General features: G+C 35.0%; 2 protein-coding genes across 4 annotated transcripts in view; one reads left to right on the top strand and one right to left on the bottom strand.

Annotated features, from left to right (window-relative positions):
- The window catches only part of LOC125656071 (uncharacterized), a 33,121-nt gene extending 18,003 nt beyond the window's left edge, over positions 1 to 15,118 (top strand). For both annotated transcript variants that reach the window (XM_048886651.2, XM_048886652.2), the window contains exons 5-10: positions 2,122 to 2,244; positions 2,866 to 3,015; positions 8,306 to 8,443; positions 8,767 to 8,967; positions 13,716 to 13,784; positions 14,185 to 15,118. In XM_048886651.2, coding sequence (XP_048742608.2) covers positions 2,122 to 2,244; positions 2,866 to 3,015; positions 8,306 to 8,443; positions 8,767 to 8,967; positions 13,716 to 13,784; positions 14,185 to 14,324 — 821 coding nt within the window. In that variant the 3' untranslated portion in view covers positions 14,325 to 15,118. The remainder of the gene's footprint in view (positions 1 to 2,121; positions 2,245 to 2,865; positions 3,016 to 8,305; positions 8,444 to 8,766; positions 8,968 to 13,715; positions 13,785 to 14,184) is intronic.
- A 7,621-nt stretch (positions 15,119 to 22,739) lies between these two features.
- The window catches only part of LOC125654287 (early endosome antigen 1-like), a 57,077-nt gene continuing 53,345 nt past the window's right edge, over positions 22,740 to 26,471 (bottom strand). The window contains exon 43 of one of the 2 annotated variants that reach the window (XM_056143889.1): positions 22,740 to 22,885. The gene's annotated coding sequence lies outside the window, so the exon portion shown is untranslated. Of the gene's footprint in view, positions 22,886 to 22,911; positions 26,470 to 26,471 lie in introns of those variants that run through there. The other variant, XM_056143886.1, reaches the window with a different exon arrangement.

Here is a 26,471-nt window from a genome sequence, read left to right on the forward strand (position 1 = left end):
GTGAAAGATGATGAGGATGTATTCAGCACCATGTGTAAAACTTACAAAAGTAGTTTATGGAAAAACTAAATGCTCATTCTGTAAGAAATTCCATACATGCATCTTGTATGATCACTGAATTCATGGAAGGTATGCAAAATCAGAGGCCCTTTTTTAGACTCTTGAATGACAATTACATGACTGTACTTTTTTTTTTTTTTAAATCAAAAAAGGGTGACAAAATAATACCAAATCCATATCCATGGATAAGCATTTTTGCCCTTGCACTTTCTGAATTTAATAGACTTTTTGAAACATCACATTTGCCTCAGGTTCTGTTTATGTAATCCCAAATGGGGGAGATAACTCTACAGGGCTTGTAAAAAAATATTTTAGTGCAGAACTTGCCCATCGGGCTAGTGGCCAGTCAACATTCAATCTTGTCAGCCCAGTGATCAAGTTTTAAGTACATAATAATCATCAACACAAATTATGAGGATTTTGTAAGAAAGAAAAACTAGATATAACTGTTCCAATGATTTTTTTATAGAGATGGTTGTAAACTTGAATGTGCCTCTTTGAGATTTCTGTAATTCTGTTGTTATATCTCCTAAACGATGTTTGGAGACTTATTGTTTTGGCTCGGTTCTTATTGTTCTTCTTTCTTGCACCTAAAAATGTCCACAGTCGTTCTCCATAACCCATGGATGAAAATATCAAATGCTCAAGGATATGATAGGCCATTATGTATCTACATGTAGTTGTGCAGAAATGTTTTTGTTTTCAGGTTGATTGGAGTTGGGTATGGTACATTTTTGGTAATCTCGGTTGAGATTTGGCTCGACTGAATATTTGGACTGACGCCTTCACCGAATCTCGGAGCAGTCCTTCATAATTCCTGTCTGGAAATATACTTTCAGCTTTGGTCGGTTCTAGCAATTAATGTGCACTTAGGTGACACTGCTGTTCGCGTCAGTCCAAATATTCAGCTGAGCCGAATCTCGGCCGAGATTACATTTTAGGGGGATCAAATGGGGATGTGGTCTAACATAGAACTATGGGGAAAATTAATTCCAAAATTCAAACACATATAACTTGACACATATGATACATAGAGTCCAGGGGTCTTTGGAAATAAGAAGAGAATGTCAGGGTATAAAAACTATAGCATCAAAGTCAAGGGACTCCAGTGACCTTGACCTCTGACCATGAATGTAAAAGCTGATATAACTTGAGAAGCAGGACTGATAATGGGATCCTCAGAAATGATAAGAGGGTGTTAGGACAGACAAATTTGTATCAAGGTCAAGTGACCTCAGTCATCAAATTCCTGAAATGTATGATATTTAGTACTATAAGTACAGCACTAGTATTACATTGCTTTCATGTCAATGTATTTCATGTGTGTTCATTAAATGGCCAGCTTTCCAGTTTTTTCACATGCGAAAAGTTGTCCACATGCAGTTGTTGCAAATGACGTGTTTCAGATGTTTTGTTAATGACACGGTTATGTACTCACACTAGTTACATGTTTACTTGTTATGTTGCTATATAGGTACAATGCCCCTCATGGTTATGTACTAACATTAGTTACACGTTTACTTGTTATGTTGCTATATAGGTACAGTGCCCCTCATGGTTATGTACTCACACTAGTTACACGTTTACTTGTTATGTTGCTATATAGGTACAATGCCTCTCAGCCAAGAGAGATGATTCAAACAAGAAAATGGGTTATTAATTTCCTTTTGTGTTTAGTTGAACTCCTTTTGGAAAATGTGTAGCTCTAGGGGATAATTGGGTTTCATATACAAAGGGACATTGTATCTTAAATTAAGCATGAATTTTCGCAAATCATTCAACTAATCAACACTGAAGTTCCTTTATTGATTTGTGGTCATAGCAAAACTAGGGGAAATGATACTGTTGTTTAGAATGTGCTTACACAGTCTTAAATTACATGTAGATGAAATTATTTTGACAAAGTCCACTTTTATTCAAGTTACATACAATTCATGTATTTTGTAATATGGAAAGCATGTTTAAGGAACAAGACATTTTGGTGCTTGATTTCATTATTAGTCAATAGCTTTTGCTATTTTGTAAAATTCCATATGGAAAAGTTTAAATTCTATGTTGAAGGTCGATATCCCTCCAAAGATGTGACAAAGTTTCTTCTGGCTCATAGCAAAGATTCAGACGTCAACCGTCAGACAAACACAGGAGCCACTCCACTTCATGGGGCCGCTTTGCAGGGAAACAGGGGTATGGTTTTATCTTCTGAGGATCAGAAATGAAATGCATAGGAAAATACTGAGTGCACTCTGGTTCGCAGGGATCATACCTGTATTTAGCTCACCTGAGTGACTCGGGTTCATGTATTGTATTGTTACATTTCTGTTCAGCTGCCACCAAAACTATGCAGTCAATTTTACAAAATTTTGTATGCACAAATAGAGGCAGGACCGAGATCTAATTTAACAGGAAATGATATTGAAATCTTCATCACACCCAGACATCTAACAAACTTATTAGGGTGTTTTGAAATTTTGAAGGTAAAGTGAAACCCTTCAGGGGCTCAGATCTCCTCTGCATGACTTATAAATAGATCTCTGCATTTAGATTTAGATAGGTCGAATAAGATATCCCATGGAATAAGAAAAGAAAGTAGGGTCTATGTCAAATCCATCAACAGATAACATTGAAACCTGCTGTATGCACACTTTGACTTTTGATATGGAAAATAGGATGTAGTTTCATTTTAGCAACTGAAGTTTTAAATACTCTACAGTCTGATCATTATTGTTTTTAACACAGAAAATAGCTAGGACATAGTGTCTGTTTACCTGATGCTTCTTGTTCATCGGCCAATTCTACTATTATCAGAATGTATCAAGTTGCTATTGGAACGAGGGGCGGATCCAAAGCAAGAAGACGAGGACAGCACCACACCACTTGAACTTGCTCGGAACAATGAGACTAAATCCATGCTTCACATGAGCTTGATTCAATCAGATGTCAAACGAGATATCATTGGTAAGGAAATGAATTGTGGGAAAATTGTGGAGTCGAAAATCAGTTCTACCTTGAAACTAGAGAAAGCTTATAATTGTAAGTGTGGAAATGATTGTTTGGGAGTAATCTTTGATCATCTGCAGTATTTTAAGATAATATCTAACACCATTAGATTAAGGCAGTATTGAAAAACTCTGTGTCGTAGATCTAAATTTTAACCAGCAGTTAGACATTCAGCACTTAATATCAGCAGCAATTTAGATACAGTACAATGTGTCATAATTTAAATACGGTACAATGTGTCGTAATTTAAATGTGGTACAATGTGTCGTAAATTATATACGGTACAATGTGTCGTAATTTAAATACAGTACAATGTGTCATAATTTAAATACAGTGGAATGTGTCATAATTTAAATACAGTACAGTGTGTCGGAATTTAAAAACAGTACAATGTGTCTTAATTTAAATACAGTACAATGTGTCGTAATTTAGATACGGTACAATGTGTTGTAATTTAGATACGGTACGATGTGTCGTAATTTATATACGGTACAATGTGTCGTAATTTAGATACGATACAATGTGTCGTAATTTAGATACGGTACAATGTGTCGTAATTTAAATACGGTACAATGTGTCATAATTTAAATACGGTATAATGTGTCGTAATTTAGATACGGTACAATGTGTCGTAATTAAAATACAGTGCAATGTGTCATAATTTAAATACAGTACAATGTGTCATAATTTAAATGCAGTACAATGTGTCGTAATTTAGATACGGTACAATGTGTCGTAATTTAAATACGATACAATGTGTCATAATTTAGATACGGTACAATGTGTCGTAATTTAAATACGGTACAATGTGTTGTAATTTAAATACGGTACAATGTATCGTAATTCAAATACGGTACTATGTGTCATAATTTAAATATGGTGCAATGTGTCGTAATTTAAATACGGTACAATATGTCGTAATTTAAATACCGTACAATATGTCGTAATTTAAATATGGTACAATGTGTTGTAATTTAGATACAGTACAGTTTGTCGTAATTTAGATACAGTGCAATGTGTTGTAATTTAAATACAGTACAATGTGTCGTAATTTAACTACAGTACAATTAATGTATCGTAATTTAAATACAGTACAATGTGCCGTAATTTAGAAACAGTGCAATTAAATGTGTCGTAATTTAGAAACAGTGCAATTAGTCGTATTTTAAATACAGTACAATGTGTCGTAATTTAGAAACAGTGCAATTAATGTGTCGTAATTTATATACGGTACAATGTGTCGTAATTTAGAAACGGTGCAATTAGTCGTAATTTAAATACAGTACAATGTGTCGTAATTTAAATACAGTACAATGTGTCGTAATTTAAATACAGTACAATGTGTCGTAATTTAAATACCGTACAATGTGTCGTAATTTAAATACACTGCAATGTGTCGTAATTTAAATACTGTAAGTGTCTTGATTTAAATACTGTACAATGTGTTGTTACGTCCCGATACTGTCAATGTCCAGATATTCTTCAGTCATTTATGGATTTGAAAAGGACAAGGGACGTTATTGGCTATATACCGCCGAGTTTTTTTTCATTTTTTCAACTTTCATACTATACTTAATTATTCTTTTTATTTACACAACTAGGATGGTCTTCTAATCCCACCTACATGAAAATGATGTAATATTTTATTATGATGTCATGAATATACGCTAAAGATGAGCTGTTTAGCGGAATCTGTTGATTTGAAATAATTAAATTATGAATAAACTTTAGCAAAAAGAAATACTTTTGCATGCAACAACCATATTTATATTTTGCATGTTTAATTATCCATTAATATTCTTCTTTCATTATCAATATGGTGTCGGTTGTTGACTGCAAACAATATGAATTTTAAAAAAGAATGAATGCAGAAATCGGCTATTTTCGATATGCAAAGTCAATATTTTGCATGTTATAGAACTGAAAAATAATAATACTTTTGCATGCAACAACCAGATTTATATTTTGCGTGTTTAATTATCCATTAATATTCTTCTTTCATTATCAATATGGTGTCGGTTGTTGGCTGCAAACAATATGAATTTTAAAAAAGAATGAATGCGGAAATCGGCCGTTTTCGTTACGCAAAGTCAATATTTTGCATGTTATAGAACTGAAGCAAACTGTTCCATCATTTAACCTCATAAACTTTTACTTTCTTTGCGATTTAATAAATACATGTACATGTATGTCCAGTCAAACAATTAATGCTCTACCTAGTTTGCCATAAAAATCTGCACCTAATAAATGCAGATGATGTCTGCCTCTCGAGTCACGGAGGCGGATCAAAAATCCACCGCATGATGAATGGAAATTATTCTACTTTTGTTTTTAAGGGTCACGGGAATATGTTTGGACGTCCTGTCTTTTCAAAATAAGATTATTTAAGAATAAATTAAAAAAAAAAATAAAATCAAAGACACGCATAGACCTTTAATAACTCGAATTTATTTTCTTTTTACAAAATTCGGACCAAAATTCGCTCATTTTTGGCAAAAATGGGTACTGATACGTTATATCTCCAGAGTGAGATAGTTGGGATGTCTGTTACTTTTTTCGATAAATTCTAAACTATCTTTAATACAAATATATCAAATATAATGGATAAAACTTTTTGCTAATAATATTGACGTGTTTGTGCGGGTTTTTTTAAAAAGCAGTTTTCTTACATGGTTCAATTCATAATTTTAAGCCTATTTTTTCTCATTTTCAATACTACTATCAAGAATATGGGGGGGGGGGGGGGGGGGTGTTCACTCAATATATCCTTATTCGCATATGAAAATAAGTGCCTGGGAAAAGCAGTTAAATATACCACATTGTCTATACATGTACTCAAACAACTTCCCAGAGTCCGTTCTAGAATTAGACTGAATACATACAATGACATGCCCACTGACTGATGTAATTTTCATTTATCAAAGATGAACACTATATGGAAAGAGAGAGAGAGAGAGAGAGAGAGTTGGAACTACTCTTTGTTGACCATTTAGGGGAATGTAAAGATATAAACACGGACGCATTTTTGTGAAGTTTTTGAATACATTTGCTATATGAAATATACCATCCGAAGTTACATGCATATTACTTGATGTGTTTTACTGTACCCAAGAAAATGATATCCCATTCATGCAACATAAGTACATGTACATTTACCACACTTTATTCAATATATTTTGTAAATACCCACAGCATATTTTATTCGTATGTACTGTAACATGTATATTGCATACACATGTAAGCAGACCTGTTATATAGTCCTTGGTGTACATGGCATAACAAGTAATTTAAGTGTTTATATTTATGACCAAAAGAAAAGAAAAAAAAATACAGGAAAAAGAAAATTCAAGAGCCATTTTATTTTCCATATTTCATTTGAATAGGAGGACATCAGCACCTTCGAAAATATGATTGCGTTCTACTCAACAATTTTTGACAAATACACGCATTATTTTCCTCACTCTAATTAACTCAAGATGCTTCCGCAAAATGTCTTTGACCACGATAAAGTTACATGTAAATGAATAATGTATTTTCCATAGCATGCCAGTTTTCAATAGTCTTTGATCTCAATGAGTATTTTTATATAAAAAGTTAAAATTGTAACTTTTAGAAAAATATTCTAAAAGAATCAGGGGACTGTAAATCCTATAAGGTTGATGACGTCGTTCCGAAAAAGTGACCGTCGGAAGATAGCGTCAGAGTTAACAATGCAATATTGTAACGTTCTTTTCTCAATATCAGCAACAAGTAAATGGTACATGTTATATATGAATGGAACGAGAAAAATATCACCTTTCTACCTGCAAAATATGATCGGTTTTTGAAGCGCGGCCAATTTTGGCCAATAACGTCGCTAGATCTTTAAAAGTCAAGTGTTTATTGGTTAATTTTTATGATTATAAAATTGAATTATCAGTTATCGACTTTATGTTTGTATTAATTAACAAAACATGGAGTGTAAGCGAGCTGTGTTTCAATTTTCTCATAATCAGTTACTATGTATGATGGTTTATTGAAGAATAAGGACTGCTCCATTCCCTTGATCTTTGCAATAACCGAGGTAGAATGTTTGTTGTTGTTGTCGGTTCCTTTTTATTTCCATGCAGTATCATGGGTAGTGTCCACACTAGTGGGCCCCCTTCCAGGTATCTGTCAGGCTGCACGCATGGCAGATCTCGCCTCAGATTGCCATTCTTTCCGGTCTTGAGGGTCGGCAGTTGAGAGCTTCCATTCTCTACGATCTTTCTCCGTCAACTTTCTCCAAGATAGCATTGGCCGACCAACTATACGTCTCCCAGAAACTTGTATATTTAAAGCGCACTTGACTGCACTGCTGGATCTGACAACGTGGCCATACCAGCGGAGTCTCCTTTCCCTTAAGATGAGGTCGAGGTTGTCGATGCCAAGCCGCCCCAGCAATTCAGTTGAACTTACAGTGGCCATATCTTCAGGCTTGATGTTACAGATCTGTCTTATCATGGCCCTGTCATTGCGTAGTAGGCGATGAAGATTTGGCTTGGTCAGTGCCCAGGTCTCACTGGCATGGAGCATAGCGCTCCATACACAGGTGTTATACACTCGACCATGCACGGGTCTTATACGACAGGTGGCTTTTTTCAGGGCAGTCTTCACACGCGTAGTGGCTGCAAGGTCACAGCCACCAGCTGTGGAAAGCATGTCTCCGAGGTAGCAGAAGGAGCCTACAACCTTCAACTTGTCCATACCAACTTGGATGTCACTCTATTGTAATAGGGATTGTAATCTCACATTATCATCAGTGTGGGACCAAAATTACCATATGAGACAGCCATGTGAAATATTTATGCATTACACTGCTACGTCATTGATTATGACGTCATATCTTTTCTATGATTTACATAACTTGATGTAAAATATTTTGTAATGTTTTCTTTAAATTTTGATTTGATGTAGCTTTCTGCAGTGTTTAAAAAGCTTTGTGAATTTTAGTTTGCACATTTTGAGTACGCTCTTTCTGACTGTCTAATTAGTTCTTGCATTTAAGTTCAAATGATGATTTTAAATCTTTTCAAATTAGCTCCCGAAATAATGCGCTAAAATTTGTAAGAAAAAAAAATCCTCATGTGGGATTGGAAAATTCCACCTCTGGAACAAGATTCGCAGTCTAGGATGAGCCTAATGCTAGTCTTGTCCCCTCAGTGGAACTTCCCAATCCAAGCAAGGATTCTATTAATATTGAAGGATTCTATTGATATTGAACTTGCAGATGCCACGTGTGTGCAGTGTAAACAGATCCCGACAGAAGGTCTGAAGCGTTGTGGGGCTTGTCATGTGACTATGTACTGTGGGAAATCGTGTCAAATTCGTCATTGGCGAGAGGGAGGCCACAAGAAAAATTGTCCAGGTAAGTTTGGACAAAAAAGCGTGAGAAAACCATTCATTACTACAAATATACACATCCTGACGTAACTATTTTATTTTGGCATCTCTGAAAGATGTGAACTTGAAACATTCTAGTATTTTGTGCTACCCATTTATATAAAAAGTGTGTTCAAACTTGTTACAAAACACAAGCATAGCTTGATTTTAGAATTGTTATTTGTAGATTCCTGATATCATTGAATGACCTTGATATCATTGAATGACCTCTATATGCTTGTCATAGAATTTGAAATGTGTAGGATGGTAGTATCTGTAGTTGCATTATATGTTTTGTGACTTTTTAAGGTTCAGTGATTGCTAGACCGTTCCGTGTAGGGGAGGATCCTAACCAGAATTGCGTACAGGTGTCGTTTTACAGGGTCTTGGGGTCAAACAAGCCCAATGTCAAGGTCTTCAAAAGGACAGCAAAGGATTCGATCCGAAGAATGAATTTTATGGCGAAGAAAAGATTTGTAGTCAAAGTGCAGCTACCTCTTAATGTAATAGGTAAGGATATTTCAGATCTATTTGTATTCCAAATTTACTGTAGTCTCAAAATCTATGTCATGTTTTTTTTTATGGTAAAGGCCTATATCTAGAGATCTGAAAAAAAAGTATTAACTACAGGTTAAAATTCTTTGAGTATGTCTATTTATATACCTGGATTAAACATTTCTTGTCTGATGCATATATAGAAATGTATTTCAAATTTTGGTTTAGGTTTTGGGTTTGACCTATATTTTACAGAGGAGTGATCAGGTTTATGTATAAAGCAATTCTTTGAGTTACCATATGATACACCTGCAGATCAAAGTGCTGATATGTAACCAAGGTCAATATAATTTTTCTGGATTGATAAATAATCTTCGTCGTAGAGAATTGTGCATGATACGCACACAAGTTAGATAAGTACCCTCAACATTGGGAAATAAAGAAAAATCCTAATCCTGAACATTGTATGCATCTAAACAATTGACAAAATGAGCGTACAAATGTCCTAAATTAATGGAAAATTTCCTAGGATTAATAAAACTGTACAGTAATAACAACATTCAATGAAGGTTGGGTGTACATGTAAGACTTGTGTCACTGCACAGTTGAACTTTTGTATCTCGAACGTTGATATCTTGAATACTATGAATGTGTTGAAGTGGATTGGATATACCCAACTACATTTTCTATATGTATATTTTATCCTCAATATATGAAACTCTTGGATATCTTGAAGTTTGAGATAATAAGGTTCTGATTGTAAGTGCATTTTTAGCTCTTCTGAGCCGAAGGCTCAAAGAGCTAATCATATGGCCATATGTCTGGTGTGCGGTGTGCGTCAACTTTTTGGGAAAAGGGCTATATCTCAAGAACCCCTTGGCCAATTTTTGTCAAATTTGTCACAGGGTATCCTTGGCCCAAGGGCTTTTATTTGCACTAAAACTAGGGTTGTGACCCTTTAACAAGGGGAGATAATTAGGAAAATGCAAACAAAAGTAGTGGTTGCTAAAAAATCTTCTCAAGAACCACTAGGCAAATTATCACCAAACTTATGCATAAGGATGAGGATAGGTTGTAGATAAAAAAATTGATCAAGGGATCATCCTAGGGCACTTCAAAGACCTTAAATTTTGTTTTGTTAAAACTTTGATATTTTGCTTAGTATAAGGATTAGGATCATCAAATTTTGTCAGTTGAAGCATCTTAGGACCTAATATCATGTTGTCTCAAAGTAGGTCATGGTGTCCTACTTTTTGAATTTCGCAGGTAATTATTATTAAATGGATTTTGATGCATATCGTTGACACTTTTGAGCCTATGATCATCAAAAGTTGTCAGTTGATGGATCATGGGACCTTAAAGTGCTTCATGTCATGTGAAAAGTATGTCACCATGACCTACTTTCTGAATTTTATGCCTAATCATTTATGAATACATTTTAGGTTGTTATTTCAGATACCGAGAGGTTTAGAATCATCAAACCTTGTAAGTTGATGCGTCTAGAGGCCTCGAAACATATTTATAAAAAAAGTAGGTCACAGTGACTTACTTTTGAATTTTGCATACATTCAAATTTCACATTTTCAATTTTAGATGCATATTTTGGACACTATGAAAGCTAGGATCATCAAACTTTGTCAGTTGATGCATCTTGAGTCTTCATATTTTGTTGACCAAAAAGTAGGTCATCGTGACCTACTTTTGGAATTTGACGACTATATTTTAAAGGGACTGGATCACGATTTTTGAACAAAATATTTTTTATTTTTGATGTGAAACATTAAAAATAGAACTCATTTAATGTTGTCAGCCAATATTTTGACCTACTGAATGCAAGAATAAAAGCAATATTTTAGCCTTAAATCTGTGTTATGTAAACAAAGACTCGAGTCTTTTTATGTAAACAAACAAATCAGTGAAATATCAATTTTGTTGCATAAAGCATCTTAATTTTGCATAATCACAAATTTTAACTTTAGATGACACATTTTACCCGAAGAATGCTTGAAATGTGAAAGATATAATACATTCATGCCAACTTTTAAAAATCCCCATGGGGGATTTTGCGCGTGACGACCTTTTTTCAAAGCTCAAAATTCACGACATTTTACCATGAAAATAAATATTTGTCTTTCAAATAAAATATCAATCTAATCATTGTATATGTATCATATATTAACACAACATCAAGTATGTTTGGCCATTAACTTTAACAAAACTATATAATAAAAAAAAATACAAAAACAAAAAAACATTTTGAAAGATATACATAAATATTTTATTAAAATCATCTTTTCAGCGTAAAAAAAATCCTCTCCAACAAGTCACATACATATTATCAAATTATATTTAAAGTTGCATCCTTTTACACCATATAAACATTGGCTGGTCTATATATCAAAATTTTAATTAAAGCACATGCATTTAAGTACGTCTACAAAGGCGATCTTGCTTTTCTGTAAACATGGGCTTGCAGAGTCTGGTGGAACAATCTGCATTGCAACCAGAAAAGGAGTGATCTGCCCTGCTATGAAGTTTGCGAACAAACCTTTGCACCCATGACATCTGAAATAATTACCAGGAAAAAACACATCAAAATATACGCTTTTACTTGTAAATTAAGGCTACTTGCTAATATAAAATTCAGTAGACTTGTGCGAATTACGCATCACAAAGTCTATTGAATACTACACTATATAATGCATCGCTATAGACAGATAGATTCGGATAGCCTATATTATTATTATAGTTGGAAAAAAATATATTTGACGTACCTTATTGCATATTTTGGATGCTGTCAGCGAGAGGAAAAAATCGGGAATGTTCGATTGTTTGGTGGTGACACTATCATCATTGTCATTCACGTTCGTTTAAAGGATATGTCAATTTGAAATCCGTCTTCCCGATTGATTACTATCAAAACATGCTTAGCAGTGTCCAATAAGCACCCCGACACAGGCAGACCAGGTAAATTACACCACCCCGATATCATGCGACACAGGTAAACAGCAATGGCTGACTATTGTCCCGATTTCTGATTGGCCAGTTCAGAAATGGCGCGGGATTTCAAATTCCGGTTGGAAATGGGGGTTTGTTGTCGTAAAATGGGAGATATTTTTTAGAAAATCGGGATTTCGGGGCATTTTTGCAATCCAGATCGGGATATCGGGATTTGCATTTTCAACTGCTTCAAATCGGGAGAATCCCGCACAAATCGGGGAAAGTTGGCATGTATGATAATAATAAACTTAGATTGATATCCATTTCTTCTGAAAATTTCTTAAACAATAACATACCGCAATCTTTGTTTACAAAACAAATAATGAACTCTCTAAAATGAGCTTCTGTGATAATGTATAACCTTAATTTTTTATGTGAAATCATTTGAACACATTATAGACAGTAGACTCTGGTCATTAAAAGTGAAAAACAAAATTTTGGGGAAAATCGTGAGTCAGTCCCTTTAATATTTCAGATACTATTTGACTTACAATTATCAAACTTTGTCAGTTGATGCATGTTGAGTCTTCAGAGTGTGTTGACTAAAAAGTAGGTCACCGTGACCTATTTTTGGATTTTGACGGCTATATTTGAATATTTCAGATACTATTTGACTTACAATCATCAAACTTTGTCAGTTGATGGGTCTTGAGTCTTCAGAGTGTGTCGACCAAAAAGTAGGTCACTGTGACCTACTTTTGAAATTTGACGTTTATATCTGAATTTTTCAGATACTATTTGACTTCAATTATCAGTTGATGCATCTTGAGTCTTTGGAGTGTGTTGACCAAAAAGTAGGTCACTGTGGCCTTCTTTTGGAATTTGACGGCTATATTTGAATACTATTTGACTTGTCAGTTGATGCATCTTGAATCTTCAGTGTGTCGACCAAAAGTAGGTCACTGTGACCTACTTTTGGACAGTTACATTTAAATTTTCAGGTACTATTTGACTTAACATCATCAAACTTTGTTAATTGATGAATCTTGGTTAGTGAGAATTTTTGCCAGTTCTACAATGTATCAGAAGAGCGATTCTAGGCCCATGGGCCTCTTGTTATTTTTATGCCCCCTTTGAAAAAAATGGGCATTTTGTATTGCAACTATTGGTGTGTTACTTGGTTCTTTAAAGTAAAAACAAAATTCCACCACATTTTTTCTTTTACTTGAATGCCTTATTCTGAACGTTTGTACCATTTTAATATAAAATTCAATGCAAGTGTTTTTGTAGTGAAATAATGATACAAATACCCGGTACAACACTACAAATGTTTGAAGAATAAAAAATATTTTTGCATAAAATATATGGGGAAAATAAATTGACCATTACTTTTTGCATGTGTCTGTATGTGGCTTTGTCCATCTAATGTTTTCTGATATGGAGAACATCTGTTACCAAGCAATTCTATGGTATTGAATAGAATTTGTACATTTATACATTTATGCAGTTTTCCTTGAATGTTACCAAGCAATTCTATGGTATTGAATAGAATTTGTACATTTATACATTTATGCAGTTTTCCTTGAAATAGGAGGTGAAGATTTCATATTTGACCAAGCTTTATTCTGAGAGGTTTAAAGTCACATAGAATTAATTTGCCACCATTTAATACCAACATATTTTGTTTCATCTACTCTCATATAAAACAAAATGCCACGAAAATATATACATAAATAGATCATTGGGAAACTTGATAGGTATACAACTCTGTGCGATGACAAGAAGATGGTTTATTCTTGATTTTTAAGTGTCCACTTTTGTAGGTAAGACTGAGATGATGGCGTATAATGCAGACAGATCTGTGGAAGGTTATGTTCATCCCGATGAACCAGGTATAACGGTCTCTCTCCAGTTGAATATACTCCACTTACATATGTATTGTATTTTGGCAACGATGCACATTATGTTACTCATAGACAAGTAGAAAAAGAAAAAAAGCACTTGAGGTCATCTTAAAGTTTCGAAATTCTGTAAAGTTCATATTTACATTTCATCATGCCAGAGCAAAACATCCTGTAAAAACGATATGTAAATTCCAAGGGTTAGAGAAACTCACACCTAAACAATCCAAGAAATAGTAAAACTATGAAGGAAACTGTAGACTGTCATAGAAGTGTTATGCGCTTCCATGTGTGGTTATTTGATGATTTAAAAAAAAAAAATTCATACTATTTTAAAGAAGCTCTTCTGAATCCTACATTCTTCTTTATTACCGCATATTCTGTCCCCCAGGGTATGACAATCTGCAGAGAAAAATTTATATAAATGGATATCGTGGCATCAAAGCATTCTTCTGGGCGGAGCTGACGAACAAAAATGATGGCACCTTCCGCATCTTTGGTGGAAAATGTGCTCCATACCAGACTTGGTAAAACTGTTTTCATCCAGTAGAAATAATTCAACCTTGTTGAGCGGGGCAACGAAAATGATGTTTAAATTACAAGAAATACATGCACATTGCTTGTGTTTTTATTTGTATTTGAATTGGATTTATGCTAGCCTACTGGAGATTTTTTGTTGTTTTTTTTGTAGAACATGAATTCAATAAAGTAGAGAATTTTCTCAGTATGGTTGTGTGTACAATTGGATATTTGTAAAAGTATATTTGTGTGTTAAGATATCAGACAAATTATGAATCATGAGTTCTTTCAACCTTTATGAAGAGTCTAAGCTAGACTTCTTTTATATCTTTTTGAATTTTGTAGTTGATTTTTTTTTTATATACTTTTCAAAGGCGCTGTTGATTCTGATGCCATCACTGTGTGTGAATGTATTGAGCTACTTTGTGAAATTTGGGAATATTATATCTGTAGTAATTGTCCTTAGATATTCTAAAGAATGTTTCAATGTGCTAAGTGCATCAGTGGTAGTTGGTTTTGATTACAAGTGTCGAGTAACGATATATAGAGTAGTACATGTCCATATGTATCGTAGCACTTAAAAAGCTAAAATAAATTCCCTTATTTCATTAAGATACATGTGCAAAGAAATTGTATTTGAATTTTTTTTACATACAATATTTAGAACAATTTAGTGTTTAGAAGTGCCATTTCATATTTCACAGAAATCATAGTTTGATTTATGCGAATTTATTTTGTGTAGTAATTATTTTGTTTGCGAGTTTAGTGTGCAAACTTTTTATAGTAATAAACTTTTTTTTTCCGATGTACTGTTTTTGTCTGTTTTATGAACTGTGCATTAAATACGCCCACTCGGACATGTGGGTTTTCTATGTGTATTCCCAACTTCCTCCATGACTTCATCAAGCTAATATATGTGGAAATGCACAGTATAGACCCCCATTGAAACAGCCACAATAAAAAAAATTTGAGCCCTTCGTTAGATGAGACGTATTATGTTATGGTGCGTCTGTCTGTCCGTCGAAGGTCGTGTTTTTTCAGACTTTTCCATAACAGATGCATGTATTGCTTTGAAATTTGGTCACAATTTCTCCCTCGAGAAGCGTAAGATTGGGTTAATGCATTTCAACTGGATTGGTGCACTTTGACTTTAGGACTTTAAGTAGGTCAAACAGTTTTCCGGATTTTTTTTCGTAACAGATACAGGTATTACCCTGAAATTTGGTCATAAGCTTCATCTCAAAGAAATACATCATCAGTTCACATTTCAACTTCATTGGTGGACCATGACCTACTTTAGGGCTAAATGTAGGTCAAATAGTTTCCTGCACTTTTTCTCATCATAGTGTCAGAAATATTGTCACAACCTCCTCGAGAAATACATAATCAGGTCAGATGGATTGGTGCCAGAAAGAAATGAAGCGTAATCAACCGTGGGTTTCCGACGATGGATTGGTGCACCATGATCTACTGTAAGGCTTTTCCATTCAGAATGTGTGTGGTATCTATTCAGGGTGCATTCTATGCTTCCAGGTTGAATTTCACTGTCCAACAGGCAAATGTACCGTTTGTGGTACATTTGTACTCTTGTTTTCATTTGTCTCTGAGATCATATTGATATCTAGAGGATTTCTTAAGTGGGAGATCCCTCCACAACATGGATGGTAAAGGGAGAAAGATCACAGAGATTTGTTTCATTTTGACATCGTTGATGTTACGTTAATTTTTAGTGAGTATTAAAGTTCAACATTAAATTATATTTTCACCTTGAATATTCATAGTGCTTTGATGACATCGTAATATCCATTAATATTCCATTATATACGTTTTACAGCATATGTAGATATTTAAATTTGTTAAATGGGAAACAATTGAAGCAAATGTTTAGTTTTTCACGGTACAGACTTTACTGTGCCTCCTGCATGTTCTTGTTTTACTACAGTCCAGCAGGACATGTAACCGGTGGTGAGTAGTTGAAAATGACGACTTTTTATCACACAGTTGAAAATGACGACTTTTTATCACACAACTGAAAATGACGACTTTAAAGATAATAACTTCAGATTCAAAATTCAGGGACCCCTGGCCGATCTACAAGTTAGTGAAATATATACTGATATCAGATGACAAAGATTGTGACAACTGTAAGGCTTATTTTTACAACTATTTTAGAAGAACTTGGTTTTAATTCCACACTTGGTAACTCAAGTTGTACTTGAAGTACACTTTCAAAAGACCAAAATCTTCAATATTAAACACAACTGATATCCCAGTCAGTGGTACGAGTGGATTTAAGTTACCTCACCTATCCTGGATTCCAAATCTTATAAACCTTTACAAACAGCATCGTCGGAAACCCACGGTCGGTCGCGACCGACTGTGGGTGTCCGACGATGCAAACATATACATTACAGGGTTCAATAAATGTTCTCCCAAACTTTCATTCTTATTCCTTCCGAATCTATGAACTGCTGTGAAGGAAAAACTCGGGACATATTGTGCCACAACACATCGAGAATTTGTGTAAAATCACACTCTCTTCGTAAAACAGTAAATATTCGCATTTCGCAAATTCCATGCTCGTTATAATGAACTTATTTGCAAATACATTATGTCATTAGGTAGAATACTGATTGGCTTGTGTCATACCAAGGCCGCTCTTTACAAACTGACTTTGACTACGGATTACTCCATTTACCTGATCAAGATAAGATGCTTACGGTGGGTGTGACTGGTCGACAGGGGATGCTTAATCTCCCAGACACCTATTTGTGGTGTTTGTCCTACTCTCAATTTTGTATTCTTTATAGGATTTATTAAGTTGGTTACTGTTCGTTATATTCACCTTTTTCAATATTACGTTTGTGATCCATTGGTACAGGATAAAATCTTTTGAGACTTGATCAACATCAACAAACACCTACATGCAAGTTATTATAATTTTTTCTTCATTTGTATTTGGGTATATGTTTGATACGTTTTCCCTGACTTTTTAAAATTTCTGTACATTTATTTTCACACTCCCTCGGGTAGCTTTCAAAACATTTACCTGATGGAAATTAAACGTAGAATTTATCTTTCTAGTTTTGGCCTTCTAATGGCGGCTAGCTATTTGGTGGACATTTAGAGTGTTTTCTTGCACGAGTATTTTTCAATAGGTGCATGTTGTTGACTAATATCTTAGTTTTTCCGATTGACGTTTGTCCTTCATTTGTCTGTAGACATTTAATATTTTTAGGTCCCTTGAGTCACTCAGGTGACCTATTCCTCTCCGATTTTGCCCATCTTGGTACCGGTCATAAACGTTTGAATATTTTCAGCTTCTTTTCTTGAACGGCTGAATCAATTCTAATCAAATTTATTTTATAGCATCTACTGAAAATAAGGAACAAAAATTTTGAATTTCATGGACCCTGCCTCCCTAGGGCATTAGTGTTGGGCCCAAATCAAAATTAATGCAGTCTTCACAAATAACTCTTCTTATTCTTTAAACATCAAGCAGTCAAACTGAATTTGCATGATTGTGATAAGCAATAAAAATTACATAACCCGGTAACAATTTTTTTCGTGCTTTGTTTGCGACCTACATATTTCGTTTAAGGATGTACATGTATTCTACATCGTCATAATGGCGGACTTCCTTTTAAAACATGAATGAAAATATATATCTCTGCACTCATTTCAAATATCATTAACTAGCTGAGTAGCTCAGTAGGTTAGCATGTCGATTGCTGACTGTAGATCGCGAGTTCAAGTCAAGCACGGGTTTCATTTTTTCCCAGATTGATTGCATTTTGACTAAATGAAGTAAATTTGAAAGTTTTCAATTTCAAAATATTGTGGTAAATATCCTCCACTTTTCATCCATATTAAATTTATCTTGTGTAGCATTTCTCCTTAACAAACCAAAGAAAGACATATTATTGAATCGTTTTTGTTTTTTCTGTATATTTTTTTCAATTTGATGTTCTATCTACCATACCTTAAACTGACCGGTACTAGTGTAACACTTGTGACTAACCGGTACTAGTGTAGCACTTGTGGCTGACCGGTACTAGTGTAGCACTTGTGACTGACCGGTACTAGTGTAGCACTTGTGACTGACCGGTACTAGTGTAACACTTGTGACTGACCGGTACTAGTGTAACATTTGTGACTGACCGGTACTAGTGGGGCGATTCTCTCATTTCATTCACAAACTGGCAAAATATTGTCCCATGTTATTTTTTTTTCAAATTATTACGATGTGTCTTGAAAGTTTGAATTGATTCTGTGTCTACACTTTAAAAGCTTACTAGAAAAAAATATAAATCCGTTTGGTCTAACAACACACTCAAAATTAATCAATGTTAATTGCCCAATTACCTCATTACAATGACGTGACGGTAATGTCCTATATTAAGTTAGTGTTGGAATTTTGAATATATTTCTTAGAAAAGTTTGGAAAATAATGCAATTTAAACTTTTTACTTATTTTCTAAAGAAAATTAATTGAATGCATGGAATATATTGTGGGGAAAACCACTCATGGAATTATTTTTGAAAGAAAATATTTTGTCTATCAAAACATGTTCCATACCGTAACGCTTCTATTTTCTGCACTTATGATACACCCATGAACTTCATTGAAATATTTCCCGCCACTGCAACATTTTATGATATCATATTAAAACACATGTAATACTTTCTGAATGATGGTTGCCAGTGAATGCAAGAAGGCAGCAAATAAGTACATTTTCTTCAGTTGTAGTTAATTAACGTTATCTGTACCGTTCATTGATTTTTGTTTAAATTTGATTAAATAGTCCCTAGCAACCAACGATATAGACACATTCATTCAATTAATTTCCAAAGTAACAAGAATCGCTAAATTAGGACATGATTTGAAAAATATATATGGGATAATGTAAGAAAATATCCATACCACAACACTCCATACCATCACATCAGTAACAATAGCGGTACGATCTATGTTGTGACGGTATGGAAATTCTTTCAATTAAGTTAATAAAATTGATATTATGATTGGAAATTATTTTCAAAATGGCAAATATATAGGTTTTTAAAAAAACATAAAATCGCATGAATTTGCTGAAACAGAAAAAGAAATACATGTATTAGGCCTATGGTTTCAAAAGCTTAAATCTGAATTTTATGTAAGTCTAAGAATGTATGATCTCACAGGGTAAGGGTTCTGACTACTTGTTATTTATATATATAAAGCTAAGTCAACATTACCGTAGAAAACAGCCAATCTGCATAGCAATGGTAAAAACGGCAGCTAATGAAAAAAATGTATAACATACAAGCTACATGTATCTGTTCTGTTTTGTCCAGCCAAATGTGCTTGTTTCAATCCTTCTGAACACATTTTTCATGAAATTATTTAAGAACGCAATGAATCAGAGCAGTCTACAGAAATTGGCATACGTTGTAATGGAAAGGTGAATATAACGAACAGTGATCAATCTCATAACTCCTGTAAGGAATACAAGATAAAGAGTTGGGCAAACATGGACTCTGGACAGGATATACCAGAGGTGATATTAGGTGCCTAGGAGGAGTAAGCATCAGATTCTCAAGATAGCAAGATAATGAAGGTCACAGATGGAGATGCAGAACTTATAGGGAAGTGCATCTTCGCAAGCCAATGGTTTCTGATCCGCTCCGCTCCACATATGTTTATGTGGAGTGGATCATATCAGAAACCCTTGACTTGGGAAAATGAGGGAAGTGGTGCGTTGTAGAGTCTGATAGAAAACCTTACCCAGGTACAATTTTGGGTGTAGACCATGATTCAGTAGAGATCATGGGCCTTTAGAAACATGTATTAAAATGAAATGTAGAAATTGCACATGCACCCTAGCAAGAATTCGTGCAACTGTTGGAGTATACAATGGATATGAATGCGATTGAGTGTGCTTGGTGATCGGACTTATTTGATTAATGTATAGAAGCTGAGATATGAACTAAAAGATGAGTTAAATTCTGTTATTTTGATCAGTTGAGAATTAATGTGTGATGTTGCATTATTTGACAATTTCTTTCATAGTAAATCCCCTGATAGAATATCTCAGTTTGTTAATCAGTCTGTTATTCTGTACCGTAACATTGATGTCTTACCGTCACAATGCATATTTTAACTAGCAACCTCTTAAAAGCAATGTACAATTATCATCATAATCTTTCAGAGGAACAACCATCTTATGGGATTTCCTGTATGATATAAACAGCCTTGATCTCTGTTCAAATTTGAGCGCAAATCTAAGTTTTCAAGTTCTTAAACAGGGGAAAATTCCACTTTCCGTACCATCACCAAATTTCTTGATAAAAGATTATTTCTATTTAATTATCTTTTATAAAAGAATTATACGATGACTGTGCATCTCATCATTTTAGGCCATTTTAAATGTTTAACACCCAATAAACAATTACAAAACAAATTTAACAATTATGTTACGGTATGGAATTTTTTTAACACGTAACGTCGAGTATGACGTCATTACGTAAAATCCGTAAGTCCAAGTGTGTGGCCAAACAACATTTGACACCTTTAAACTTCATAATATTAGATTATAACTGAAAAGTTGGAAATAATTAACCTCAAATAAAAATCAATACCCATTCTGAAATGTTAACTCAACGAGAGAATAGCCCAGCACCTGTGCATGGATGGAAACAGTTTAGAACTGCACTAAAACTGAAAATCAGACACCAAGGCCAGCTGATCCTAGAACATGTCAAGATACTACTGTGCTGAGGCACGTACGATCCTAAGGCATCAAGCCGCGTCGCGTTGCCTTAAGAATGCCAAACTCCAATGGTTGAGGAGGCACCGTCTAACTGTTTCCGTGTACTTGTCTCTGACGAGGTTACCGCTCAAATCGGCATCGACGTGTTTTTCGATGTCTTTCTGAACTTTATACCAATAACTGCATAGTGGAATGTGACAGGTTTAGTGGTGGTAGTTAGCATAATTGATTCTAACGACCCGGGTTAACCGGCGATACACTTCATTGTGAGCCGGAATTGCGCACGCATCTCGCCGGGTAACCCGATTAAGCCGGGAAATTTCGATAGACGAAGCCGGTTTCAAGCTGGCGTCTATAGAGACCGTAACGTAGTATCGAGAGTTGCATGTTTTTACTTTTTACACTGGTAAAATAAAACATGACTTGTAAATATGTTGGTCATTTCTATGCGGAATAATGTTTATACAATAGAAGGTCAACATTTTCATTACTGTATTGTAGCCTGGTCACTTGATTCTTAGCACGTCGTCGAGTATACCTGACTTACTTCGATTCGTACGGATTTTTAAGTGTTCTGCCGTGGAGCAGGATCTGTGGCGGTCGCAAAACCTGCTTTGTCATCATTGAAGGCAATTTGGCAGCTCAACGGTACATTGACTACTGAACTACGACCTGTCGTCGTGTGGTTTGTTCGCCAACACAACTTTCTTGAAAAATCAATGTCATGTGGTGTGAGATGCAATGACCAATTTTCACCACAATGTCGACACATTGCTGTGGTTCCTGTACAGTCAGTATATAAACATGTATAGATCTTTTTTTTTTTAAAAAGATATAGATTAAAAAAGATCTAATCAAGATTAGATTGTACAAGTTATTTCATTTTAAGGTCCGCACGAGTACATTTTGTCAAAGTATTTTATATACAAACATTCTCATGTACTGTAAATTAAAGTTTATTTACATCATAATCGATTGCAGTGGTTCAGTGGTCATATAAGCTCAAGAACGAGAGGATGCTTATTCAATCTCCGCTCGTAGATAAAGTGGCAGTGACTGCTCCTCCATCAAACATTCGATAGGCATTTCAGAGTGAAAGTTAGCGACAGGCATTGACATTTCAGAGTGAAAGTTAGCGGCAGGCATTGACATTTCAGAGTGAAAGTTAGCGGCAGGCATTGACATTTCAGAGTGAAAGTTGGCGGCAGGCATTGATATATCAGAGAAGTCTCACTGCTAAGGCTCTGTGCGCAATATATAGCTCTGAATTCGTTGCGCTCCACCTATAACTGGTATGGCGTTATTAAGAGAGGGAAAGTATCAAAGGGACGTCAAGCAAACAAACAATAAGTGTCCTATAGGTGCAAAGTGGAGCCGCAATAGGGTTTTGAAGTTTATATCAGTCTGATTAAAATCAGACCCCATACTCATTATCATATCGTTGATACGATAATGAGTATGGGGTCTGATTTTAATCAGACTGAAGTTTATATGTGTCTGGGAGGAAAAGGATGGATGCATTGTGCCTCCTGGTCGTGGTTATCGTACTCTGTTATTGCATTGAAAATTGTTTTGACAAAGAACCATTAATATCATACACATGTTTTCACTATCAGTGCGAAACAGATTCCACGTGTTTTAAATACATGTTCGATATATAGTTCAGTGTAATTAACATGATTACAATCAGGCACATTGTATTTCTTTCGATACGCATCACGTGGACTTTGATCTCATCACTGCACGTGTTGGGAGCTGGGTAGTTGTATACACACACTGGCATGATTTTTATGTCATTTTTCACATCAACTGTGCCGTTATCTGGTAAAATATAAAAGTAGAGAAAAAGATACGATACCATGCACTTACATGCATAAATATGGAGCGCCAAAATTAACATCAACTCAAAAATTGAACACCAACTCAATGATTGAAAATATCTTTAATGATTAAATCATTTGATGCACACACCAATTGAATTAAAGGTTTCTTCAAATAATGATTGCTATCTTTAATTTTGAATTATTGCGCGCATTTATTACGTTGTTGATAGCATTAATTATTCTAATGAGTTGATGAGCGCTATAATTGAATTGTTGATCTTGATCTTCTCAAATAAATTGATGATATCAACTGAATCAATATCATTGATTCAATTGATGTGCATAATAATTCTTTTAGAGAGAGCAGCAACTATATAATATCTTCCATTCAACATATACACTGTATATCATTCTTTTGGGACTTAATCAACATCAACAAACGCCCAAGTAATCAGGTTTTGGGTTTGTTTTTTTTTCATTTGGATTTGGATGTTTGTTTGATACGTTTATAGAATTCGTGTATATTTATTTTCACCCCCCCCCCTCGGGTAGCGTTTAAAGCATTTACCTGACGGAAATTAAACAAAGAATTTTTGTTTTTGTTTTTAGCCTTCTAGTAGGAGCTATCTATCTGGCGGAAATTTAGGGTGTTTTCTACTGAGCATTTTTCAATAGGTACAAGTTATTGACTTATAATTTTTTTTCTGATGTCAGATTTCCCGATTCTGAATATTTTGAGCGTCTTCTCTTCAAAGGCTGAGTTGCCAATTCTAATTCATTTAATTTTATAGCATCTATTGGTATTGGGGAACAATAAGTTTGAATTTCATGGTGTCTGCCTTTCTAGGACCCGAGTAATTAATGGGCCCAAAACCATCAAAATTAATGCAATCTTTTAAATAAATTTTTATTTTTGCTCCTCGACACCAAGCAGTCAAACTGTTTGCATGATTATAAAAGGCGATAAAAAAAAACAAAAAAAACACAACGCTTGAAGAACTTTTATTTTTGCAATACCTGTAGCCTTCATATCCCAAAGAAAGCCATTGTACCATTTGATTTTGTATTTTATTGATACGACCGAGGGAACCTATTCCTAGAACACGTCAAGCGTATATATATGTTCCTATGGCTTCAACTTGTGTCACATTGCAGTGGAAATGCCCCTCAATCGTTATAGACGTTTGACGTGACCGTCTAATTGTTTACTATGCAAAGATGGCGCCGTGTACTCATCTCTGGTTATAGAATACTCACGCAACACAGGCACTCGACGTTTTTTAAATATCTATGATAAAAAAAATTGTCTTTCTGTAAACATAATATTATGTTTACAGAAAAACATTTTTTTTTAAATTATAGATATTTAAAACGTCGAGTGCCTGTGTTCCGTGAGTAGTGCCAGTTTATAAATAGAGGTTTTTTCTTTAAATTCTTGGGGATGTATATGGGGTGGAATTGTGTTATTTTAGGGCATTGATGGAAAGGAAAGGGTCTTTAAAAAATTATAATAATGGGAAATTTTGCTCTTAAGTGCATAGTAGGAAAGGCGTAAATAGGCCTTTGTTTTCCTGCTTCTCAAATGGAAATATGCAGGGTAGGGGTTACTTGCGGTGTCATAACAGGACGTGTGTTCTGTGGATTTTCCTCAGGTTCACAAATATTTTGGGACTTGAATTGTTCATTGTTCTAACTCTGTGCCAAATGTTAGGTAAGTTGAGGCGGTGGATTTTTTAAATATTAATTTTCATGTTATAAAGGAATCTATAGCATAATGATTGGTAGTCTGTGTCCCTCTGACGAGTCGAGACATTCGGCAAACTTCGGTAGATTCCGGTACCTTACATCTGGGCTGCGTTCAAGATCGTAGCGGTTACGTAGGACTCGGTATCGCTATAATCTTGAACCGTGTGCTAGGCTAGGCCTACGTAGGGATAACAATTTTAGTTCAGGGGATGCTTACTCCTTCTAGACACCTGATCCCACCCCTGGTGTGTCCAGGGGTCCGTGTTTGCCCAACTCTCTATTTTGTATTGCTTACAGGAGTTATGAGATTGATCACTGTTCGTTATCTTCACCCTTCATACAGTGCATTTAATATACATAGCTAGGCTAGCAGGTATGATATTGAACACAGCCCTAGATGGCACTGTGTGCAATACATATGACTCAATTTGCTGCACTTCTGACACCTACAGCTGGTGTGGTGTTAAAAAATCTCATAGGGGCGTAAAGCAAACAAACAAAAAACAAAAACAAAAAACAAAAACAAACAAACAAAGAAAAAACCCAAAAAAACCCAAACAAACAAATGTTCCCTAGGTGCAAAATATAGCCGCAATAGGGTTTTGAAGTTTATATGTCTCGGGGAGGAAAAAGATGGATGCATTGTGTAACCCATGGGCCTCCTGGTCGTGGTTATTATACTCTGTAATTGCCTTGAAAATTGTTTTGACAAAGAACCATTAATATCATACACATGTTTTCCTTATCAGTGCGACATGGATTCCACGTGTTTCAAACACACGCTATATTTAGCTCTAAAACTTCATAGTTATTTCGGATTTCAAAGATTTCGGTTGAGCATCACTGAAGAGACATTATTTGTCGAAATGCTCATCTGGTGCATCAAAATTGGTACCGTTTAAGTTTTACATTATGACCCCTGGGTCGAGGCCTCTGCTGGTGAACTGTTACTCACCGAGGGTCTCTACAGCCCAGTAGCTAAGTACTTCGTTACTAGCTTGAAAATACGGATGCATATTTAATTGCTGTTACAAAATTTAGAAATTCATTTCAAAATTAAGGACTATCTCCCTCATGCATAGCTCTTATCCTTGGACGAATTTGGCTCCACTTTTTTGGCACGCTGTTTTTGGCTATATTTAGCTCTAAAACTTCATAGTTATTTCGGATTTCAAAGATTTCGGTTGAGCATCACTGAAGAGACATTATTTGTCGAAATGCGCATCTGGTGCATCAAAATTGGTACCGTATAAGTTTTACATAGTTCACTTTACTTAACATATTTAATCGACAATCATGTACATTGATGGGTCTTTTGCATGAGACCTGAAACCGAGGTAGCGGCAGGCATTGACACTGCGCTAAGCATATGTCTGAATTTGTGGTACTTCATCTACAGTTAACATCACGTGTCATTTCTCAAAGGGACGTCAAGCAAACAAACAAATGTGCCCTACACGTGCAAAATGGGGTCACTGTAGGGTTTTCAAGTTCACATGTCTTACAGGGAAAAGATGAATGGTGTAACCCATGGTTCTCTTGGTCATGGCTATTGTGCTTTCTGTAATTGCAAATTGTTTTCAAACTACCAATTAACAGATCGTACACATGTTTTCATTATCAGTACTTAAGAGTCCAAGTGTGTAATAAACACGATAGACAAATATACATAATAGTTCAGTGTAATTAACATAATTCAACAGTCATGCACTTTGTATTTTTTTCGATACGCATCACGTGGACTTTGGTCTCATCACTGCATGTGTTAGGAGCTGGAAAGTTCTATACACACAGGTACAAGTTTTATGTCATTTTTCAGATCAACTGCGCTGTTATCT

The sequence above is a fragment of the Ostrea edulis genome, chromosome 7 (assembly GCF_947568905.1).
Source record: "Ostrea edulis chromosome 7, xbOstEdul1.1, whole genome shotgun sequence".
NCBI lineage: Eukaryota > Metazoa > Mollusca > Bivalvia > Ostreida > Ostreidae > Ostrea > Ostrea edulis.